We start from the raw sequence: 9669 nt of genomic DNA on the forward strand, positions 1-9669 counted from the left end.
CAGCCAAACGGGGCCTAAACTTTCAAGTGATGATTTCATATGTACCATTCTAGAAATATTGCTCTAATTTGAGTGCTTGGGTGGAACATATTTTTTTCAGCTTAGAATTTTATGATTTTATGGTGTTATGATTTTATGCAAGACAACTTTGAACACCCTAAGTGTAGACCTCAACTGTGAAGGGCTTGAGGAATCAACAAGCTTGGATTACTAAAACACACAAACTTAGATCAACCACAGATACAAATGGACAGGCAGATATGAATACAATACATACACACGTCAACATTATATGAAGAGGGATAAAGAAAGAAATAATTTGGGAAGGGAAGAGAAAGTGATGCCTATCTGCATAATGTATCAGGTTGAAAACGGCCGACCAACCATGCCAATACTGTAAATCTACATATAAACTGAAGAGGGCCTTGACACCCAAAAAAGAAAGCCCACATTTGTTTCTCTATAATTATTCAGATGAATATAAAAGCACACGAGATAGATGGGATTTTGATTCCTGAATGGTTGTTATAAAAATTCAGTATTTATCGGAGCAAGCAGGTGCCGAGGTTTTTTTTTATTGGAGCTGATCAACAATTCTTGAAGAACGGTTGGGCGATCACGAATTCAAGTTTCTCGACGATGCCGATGGTGACAAGCCGGTCGTCGTCGGCATCATCATCAGCGTCGGTGTCCTCGGGATCCTCGTCCTCCTCGTCGCCGTCGGGCTCGGGATCGCTGAACACTTCTTCTTCGACCGAAACGCTCGGCCCAGCTTTTGCTTTATTGTTCATATCCGCGCCCAATCGGGTTGCACGTGGATTGGTTCGGATGGAGATCAGGCCCAGTTTGCTGCGCTCGATTTGGCTTGGGATCTTTGCACGATGAGCCTGAAAGGGAGGGCGAGACTCATTGATAGCCATGGTGTTGTTGATGCTCTTGGACTTCTGTGAGACTAGCAAACCATCTGGTGCGCTTGTCTCTTCATCTCCACTGAGTTCCCGACCCTCCAGTTCCGGCTCCTGGGGGTCTTGGCGATAAGAGCGTTGGTTTCTGGGCTGATGAAAAGAGTGTGCTTTGAGCTTCGAGCGACGATGAGAAGGTTGATGACTTCGGAAACGGAGGACCTCAGTTTCAGATTCGGTATGCCAGGCTTCCAAGGCGTCCATTTGTTTCATGACATCCAATCCTCTTGCGCCGTCGAGTGCCAGATGCTGAGAAGCCGACCCGACTGGCCGGGGAGGAATCTTATGACTCGCCGACGTGTGTGACGACCATCCACGCCGGATGGCCGGTCGCTTACTGGGTGAGACGATTTTCATGGGGGGTGCTGGGAAGTATGACTGGAGGGCAGGTGCGCTGGTAGATTGGAGCTCTCCGGATCCTTCGGGTTGCTCGATCTCTCCTAGATTGTCGTAATCGATTTGTTCCAACTCATCCCAGAGCACCTGTACAGGTTCATCCCACACAAGTGCTTTTTGCCTTCGACATAATTCTAATGGCCCCTCCTCCTCATGCTTGAGACATTCAACAATGTTCCAAGCCTGTCCTTTCTGTTTGTTCGGATTTATATCATAATGAGTGCTTTTCTTTTTGTGATAGGATTCAGACTTCAAGTATGACGTACCATCACAGCCATCTGCCTTTCAAACATCCGTATGTTGAAATCGGGATCAATTGCAAACAATTTCCGCAACTCATGTACAGTTTCTGCCCACCACTGTTGAGACGTTAGTAGTGGAAGGAAGTAATCCCGCGTAGTACGTGAGAATGGCTGCCCTATTAAAGAGGCTGGTAAAAATAGCCATCCATATGCGTATTCCCGCCAACCATTGGGGTGATGGTGAGGAAAGGCCAGAGAGTTGTCGATCGCCGCAACATGACAATGAGGACGGTGTCGATAGTCATCACTTGTTTGCTCTTGGTTCGTATCAGCATCTTGCGGTATCGTGCTGGTCGAGGGCGACGTGTTAGATGTTTTCCTATGTCGACGATTTGTGCAACTTGGCGCATTACACACTTTAATCATGAAATTATCTAGACCTCTGTCGGTGTTTCGCATCAGATAATCCCTAAAAGTTGTGATTTGACATACGAGTTTTAATTTTTCAGGCATTAATTTGCAAGTCATAATGTTGGTGTGGTAATAATTGTGAAATGGTACGAAAATGAAAAAAGTACAGACAGGATAACTAGTTTTTCCATTTCGATCCGAAAGTCTTCCATTAATTCGAGCGTCCAAACCCAGTCTTTATGTTGATCTCGACAGTTACCTATAGGGGAGCCCACCCTGGGAGGAGTATCAGGACAATCCTCAACGGATTCCGAGTCTTCATCGTCTGAATCTATATCTCGATTTCTTCTATGGCCACAGAGCATCCGGAAGAAACTGAATCTCCTAGGCTTTTTTCTGATGTTGTCGGACTGATCCTGAGTGACGGGAAGCCCTGGCCAAGGATGATTTTTCAAAAAGATTGAGGCATCTAGAAAAAAAGGTGCATCAGATGACATGATTTTCGGTCAAGAAAGAAAGACAACAAGAGTAGAAAATCACACCTTGAAAGCCCTGACAGAACAACTGGAAGCTCCCTGGTTTTGCAGGTAGTTCTGGTTTACGTAGGTCCAACCATGAGTAAAAAAATGTAGGTGAACTGATTGAGATGACTTCAGTTCTCGGTACTACGAAAGTCTTCAATCTTCTATCTAACAATGATGCTGCTGCCTAGAAAGCCAGAAAAAAGGTATCATCAATTATCAACTTCAACCACTCGTATTTTCTGGATGGAATACATCTAAGGAACACGTGCTGTTATTATTTGATCTTCAAAAAGTGATTTCTCGTTACCTCGCTCAGATACGAAAGATTTGGTATTAAACTTTAGACGAAAAGGGGGCAAAGGAAAAAAAAAAAACAAGATGAGATAATATTCGGCAAATTGAGAATGAATTCAACCAATCAGCATGGTTCACAGTGGGCTATATTTTGGCACCGGTGTTTGAGCATTTGCTAAGAGTCCGCTGACTCACGAACACCCCATGAGAGCCACTTATTTTGATGAATTTCTTTTATGACAACATTCCACTCACCAACCTCGACCAAAGCCGCCGATGAGTGGGGCCAAGAAGACGCGGTGGGCCCACTTGGTCCATTTGGGGTTCATCGCTCCATCTAAAATGGAAGATAATCAGAAAGACGCACAGGTAATCAATAAGCAGCAATGTACCACGTTGTTTTTTTAGAATTTGATACGGGGGTGATTTGACTCAACAAGGTTCTTCATCCTTTGGTTTGAATATTCCCACGATCTCTGTCTTCTCGGAACTGTTGTCTGGAGGGGTTTGTTTGGGGTAACCAGAGGAGGATTGATTGGTATAATCTCGGCAGAAGTAGCTCCCCGAGCTACCAGAGTGGTTCAATTTTGGAAGAAGAGGTTTTTCTGGATTGCTGATCGAGCGCTTAAGGCTATTGACGATCGATAAGAATTCCTGATGGGTGGTAGGGGCTAGATGGTCGAGCGTTCGTGACTGGGATGGGTTGACTTTGGCTTGGTGGCTGGTGTTGGTTGGTTGAGCTTCATGAGGGACGAAGACTGTTTCGATGACTGGGATGGGTCTTTGGACGATTTCTGCTCGTATCCTTTTTTTGAGCTTTCTGTTCGAGAGTCGGGCCGATGGTTTGATCGAGCTGATAGTATGAGTATTAGGAGATTTGTGGGCTGGAGTGTGCCGGTCGGTGTTGCTGGTTGGTAATGATGACTTGATCTTAGTCAAGAGCGATCTAGATGAGTCGATGGTCAGTTTGTGTCGGCTGAGATTGCTCTCCTTCGCATCATTCTTCTTCAGTAGTCCTTCGCGTTCCATCGCCTCTTCTTAATTGCTAGCAGCGTCTCTGTGGTTCTTGGTCATCTTACTTCCTTCCATCCACGCCCTCGTGGGCCTATACCTGTCAGAGGCCTGTCACTGAAAGCCGAGGCACCTGTCACGAACATGAATAACATACTTCACCCAACCTTAAAGCTATGGTACAGGCCAGTTGGTTTTCACGCCATCTTGCCCAGCAAAAGCGCATCTCAGACTCCAACGGTCCGGGGGTGGATTCACCGCCCAACTTAACTAAGTCCCTCCCGCCTCTGCCACCTTCGGACTTCGTTAAGTCTGGTCAGCCACCAACCGAGCGGAGGTACATATGTATTATGTATGTCAGAGCCAGAGCAAGAGTTTCAGAAACTGCTGACCCTTCGGCCAGGCCGCCAGTGCCTCCGGTGGACCCTTGGATGAGGAATACACCTTGATGGGTGTGACAAAGGGAGTAGATCATTATATGTATAGAAAGCTCAGAGGAATCTGTACAGTGACAGCCTTTGAGTAAGCTAACCACGCGCGTAACCGTCTCCAATCTCGATATATTGCATGATAGAACTAACCTGTACAGTGACAGCCTTTGAGTAAGCTAACCACGCGCGTAACCGTCTCCAATCTCGATGAGGAGAGAGAAGGGAGCCGGGGCGCGTGGCTATCTATACCGGTACACAATAGATAGGGTTATGTGTACCGGTATCACAAGGTTAGGTCTAGTGCAGCTATATACATGATGAGTAGTATGTATATAGATATGAAACGCATAATCTTGTCTAACACTCTAACACTAACACCCCCTCCCAAGATTATGCCGATCAGCCGGTTGGATTGAGTTTGCGTTATGGACTCCTGTCGGGTCTGAGCCGTGGCAGTCGGTTGAGGGGATGGTGCTGAGTGCTGCCCTCGTCGGTGGTCCTGCGAAAATATCGGGAATAGTCGAACAGAAGTGATAGCGGTTGGGGGGGGGGATTTGTTTGAGAGGGAACGAGGGGATGGAATACCCTCGGCGGTTTGGTTGGATGGAAAAACTCAGAAAAGAAACTCAGAGGGAAGCCGGCGCGGTCGTCGGAAACTCGGATAGTGCTCAAAAGAAATAAACTCAGGAAGCTCAGGTACTCAAAACTCAAAAAAAAAAAAAAGATACGGAGATGGATCGACACGATCCGGGATCAATAAACTCTTAAAACTGTGATGATATCTTTCTGGGGGGAAGAGAGTACCATGCCGACCCCTCCTCTAAGTTCGGCTGAACTTAGATTCAGAGTCGGTGACAGTCCATGCGACAGGCTGCGCGACAGGCCCTCGTGCCCGCCGCGCGCGCGCTACAACCCGGGAAGAGAGAAACAGAGGCCGCAACACAGAAGGAAACACCACCACACAACAAAACAAAGAAGACAGACACAACAAACAAACAAAAACTAAAAACCAAAACCAACCCGACTCCTGCACTCCCATCCAACGCGCGCAAAAGAGAAACAGCAAAGAAAAGAAAAAGAACAAGAAAGAAACCGGAACAGAAAACATTTCAAACATTGTAAATAGTGAGAGGAAAAAAAAAAGAAAGGGGAGGGGCGAGGCTTGATGAAACCGGATATCTGAATTATTTCTTGTCTGATGCGGGCCTCCACCGAGTTGTCCACCACATCCACCCACCATTTGCAGACTGTCCCTAGTCTGCTCCTGGCGCCGCGTCCACCTAAGAAAGGAAAAACCAGAAGGGCAGGAACAAAAAGAGGGTCCTTGGGGCTCACATGTGTGGCAAATTGTGATGTTTTTTGACAAAAGGCGGTAGAAGTACCCGAGGTGCACACTTATGGTAGGACTTACTTCTGCTCTCTCAAGCCTCCACGGGACCGATATTCCTTGACTTGATCCGCTGCGAAGCGCCGCTTGAGCTCGGTGCCGTCCAATTCAGCCAGAACATAGGATCCACCGTCGACTTGCTTCACCACACGATAGGGCCCGTTCCACCTATTAGCGAACAACTGGCCCCATTGAGTCTCCAGTGAGCGGTTATAGGCCATTACCATCTCGCCCGGCACGAGCGCGTCGCGAAGCCGGTCAGAGCGCTTATCCGTCCAGTATCTGACCGAGTCATTTCGCGCCTCCATCATCCTACGATAGGCGATGCCGCGAGTCTCTTCACTACGCTCGAGCTGACGTGATCTAGCCGCCAGGAGGTCCGCCGTCGTGCGCACCGATTCCCAATCGACGCCGAGGTACGACTCCATTTCCAAGTCGATTGGCAAGACTGCCCGCTGCCCAAAGACTAACTCGTACGGAGAATACCCAGTCGTCCGCTTGGTTGAAATCCTATCCGCAAAAAGAACCAGTGGGCGAAACTTGCGGCAATTCTTGCCACTTTCGCCTGCTAATTTCACCAGCGCCGCCTTCAACGAGGCGTGTCCACGCTCCACCATGCCCTGACCCTCAGGGTAATAAGGGGTTGACACACGATGCTGCCCGGGTAACGTGCGCAGCATCTCCGCTAGCGCACCTCAAAACTCTGAGCCACCGTCCGTTGAATAAGCGTGGGCGGGTCCATATCGCATAGTCCAATGCTCCTGCAGAAAGGAAGCCACCGCCTCGGATGTGAGATTGTTGATGATCTTGGCCTCGACCCAGCCAGAGAAATCGTCTCTAGCCACTATGAGATATTTCGCTCCACCCGCTTTCAGGTGGACCGCGTCCATAGAGACGCGGCCAAAAACTGTGGACTCCCCGGTTGGGTACCGCAACTCCTGGGGCCGACGCAAATCGCGCCGCTGACACGCGTCGCAACTCTGACACCAACGCGTGACTGCCTGCTTCAAAGATGGCCACCAGAACCGCTCCGACACCCGCCTATACGTCTCCGCCACGCCACGATGCCCAAGGTCCTCGTGAAGCTGTTGGAGAATCGAGTCCTGCTTGCCTGGGATGGTGACAACAATACGAGATAAAGGGGTTCCGCGCTTCATGAGCCTACCCTCGTGCAGGAAGAACTCAACCGATTTCCGCCTTAAAGCGCGAAAGTCCTTCGCGTCCAAATCTTTCGGCCTCTCCAGCGTCGCCAAATACCTCTCTAATTCGCGCCAGTAGCCTTCTTGGTAGCCTGTGTACTCCTCTGAATGAGCCGAAAAGGTGCACACAGGTTGAATATGAGAAGCCTCTTCATCAAAATCGGAGGGCGGGTCGGATTCGTCGTCGCCTTGAGGGCGCCGCGACAAACCATCGGGCATGGTGAACGTCTTGCCGGCGCGATGCACAATGTCAAAAGAAAACAACTGGATGAACGCCACCCAGCGCGTCATGGGCGCGTTGGGCAAACTCGGGGCATTGATCATTTGAATCAAAGACTGCGCATCCACCTGCAGCTCGAAATGCTGTCCCCACAGGACTGTCTGGAGTTTCTTCAGAATCCGCGCAACCCCACATAACTCGAGTTTCGCCTGAGAGTATCGAGTTTCGACTTCAGAGAAAAGGAGAGATTCATAGAGAGCAGGCCGGTCGAGCCCATTGGCATCCGTCTGAGTAAGAACCGCCCCCGCCGCGTGAAAACTAGAATCAACAGCAAGCTTGATTTTACCCGCCTCTGGCCCGTAGTCCACCTTCACCAGGACAATATCCTGCCCTACGATGCGCTTGAGCTCCTGGAACGCCTCTTCGCAAGCATTGGTCCATTCCCACTCGGCATCCTTCCGCGTCAGTCGCCGGAGGGGCAAGCAGATCCGAGACAAGTCCGGGATAAAGATCCGAACGTAGACCACGACGCCCAAGAAACCTTGCACCGCTGTCGCATTGATGGGAGTCGGCCAACACGTGATCTTATTGACTTTGGTAGCCGCCATCTTCCGGCCCTCCTTGCAGACTACATGGCCGACAATCTCGAGCGCAGGAACGCAGGCCGCGAGCTTGGAAGCAGAAACTGTCAAACCCGACTCTTTGATCCTGAACAGAATACGCTCCAAAGTTTCGGCGTATTCCCATATGAACCTACGGATACCGGGGTGCCAGGATACGCGCTCGTTGTTGTAATCAGACGTCGGGCCCTTGATTCCCCCGTCGTCAATGAAAATACCGGCGTGATCTGGAATCTCGGCCTGAAGGATCCACAGCATCTGTGCCTGGTAAACGGCAACAGAGTTTGTGGCTCCTTGCGGCAACCGCGTGAGCTGGAATCGTCCCAAAGGCGTGTCAAAAGTGGTGAGGGGGCGTGAAATGGGGTCCAGAGCGCGCTCATCGTAGCCGCCCATGATATCGCCGAGCCCGTAACACGCGCGCCCCGAAAAAGACTCCACGAACTCTTCCGTAGCCGGCGGGACTCCCGCATTGCGTACAGTGACCTTGTTGAGAGGTTGTAAGTCATGAACCACCCAAAGCTTGCCGTTGCCTTTGAGGACACAGAAGACGGGGCTTGAATACGATGACGTCGACTGCTCATACAATCCGGTCCTTATACGTTCCCGAATGAGCCGAGTGTATTCCTCAAGCTTGGCCGCAGGTATTGGGATCTTCTTCTTCTGCCATGGTTCGTGCTCGACCACTGGGATGATATATGGGAGCCCATAGGACTCCTTCAGTAGGCCTCGCTCTTCCTCATTGAAAGCAATCGACAGGTTCCGTTCGGCCAGGACGTTTTTGATCAAGTTCAGCTCGTCCGGGTAGAGCCAACCCTCTGGTCCGAAATTCACTACCGCCAATTGCTCTGCTGTGACTCGTCCTTTGGGTATGAAGGGTCCCGCCAAGGCGCGAGAGAGGCCACGGTATGGATCTCGAGAGAGAGGGGGTCGTCTAAGCGGTGGGTTCAGCCCTTGCGGCATTGCTTGATTGACCGGCTTGACCTTCTTGGCGACCGGCTTGTATTTTGCCGCAAACGCCAAGAACCCACCGGCCTTCCACGCATCCAGAAGTTTCAACTGTGCCCGAAATCCGAGTCCACTCTCCAACAACAGGCTCGTCCGATGCTCCGCGCGGTCCTCGAATACCGCCTTGTCTGTCAAGGAGAAGCCAAATGGTGGTTCTTCGCTCACGTATGTGGCACACGGCAGGGTTTTCGACAAGATGGGAGCATCACGCCTCGGAGGTGCATATTGGTGGGAACTTACTTTTACCCCAAATGCCCTCCACGATGGCCCAAAGAATACCATTCCCCCTTCGCCGCGTACTTGATGGGAACATAGTTTAAGCTCGTTGCGGAGCACCACACCAAACGCCATGTCCTCCACAATAGGTAGTTTAACCTCTTCCCGGAGGCCTTTCGATTCGGACTCCCTACAGGGTAATGGAAGTTTATACTCATTGCGGAGCGACACTAGTTTAGGCTCATTGCGGAGTGGCACGAGTTTACCCTCATCGTGGAGCTCGGGAAGTTTATTCTCGATACGGAGACGAGGATTTGTCGCTGGAAGTTGCTGAGATCTGACGATAGAGACAGGCGAAGGTCGAAGGCTCACGAGAGTGGCGCGCGGTAGGGTTTTTACAACGGTAGTAGATACCCTGGAGGTGCATAAACTGGGAAGACTTACTTTTAGTCCCAGTTGCCTCCACGGAATTTCAGTTTCCTCCTCCACTGCGCCTCTTCTGTTGTACACTTGAGATCGATAGCCGAATTGAAATTGAATTGAAATCTTGTTTTTTGCGGTTTTGATTATCTTGAAATGTTTTTTGGGTTTTGCATTTGAATAGTTTGACGAAGGGAAACGAAGAAACACGGGCCGGTGATACTCGGAGAGATAAGTTGATCCAGCGACAAGAGTTCGAGCATCTATATTAAAACTGCCGCTTGCCGGACCAACTCGATTCATAAAAAAGGACGATCTTCAGTAGGATCCT

The 9669-nt window shown here is 49.9% G+C and overlaps 1 protein-coding gene across 1 annotated transcript; it reads right to left on the reverse strand.

Moving 5' to 3' along the window:
• Positions 1-587: 587 nt before the first annotated feature.
• PtA15_12A494 (uncharacterized protein) lies at positions 588-3858 on the reverse strand (the record flags this gene model as incomplete). Its single annotated transcript, XM_053162108.1, has 7 exons — positions 588-1550; positions 1625-2069; positions 2183-2480; positions 2554-2719; positions 2843-2873; positions 3085-3166; positions 3267-3858. The coding sequence occupies 7 exons, from the start codon at positions 3856-3858 to the stop codon at positions 588-590; spliced, it is 2577 nt and encodes an 858-aa protein (XP_053026059.1).
• Positions 3859-9669: the final 5811 nt, after the last annotated feature.

The sequence above is a fragment of the Puccinia triticina genome, chromosome 12A (genome assembly GCF_026914185.1).
Source record: "Puccinia triticina chromosome 12A, complete sequence".
In the NCBI taxonomy this organism is placed as follows: domain Eukaryota; kingdom Fungi; phylum Basidiomycota; class Pucciniomycetes; order Pucciniales; family Pucciniaceae; genus Puccinia; species Puccinia triticina.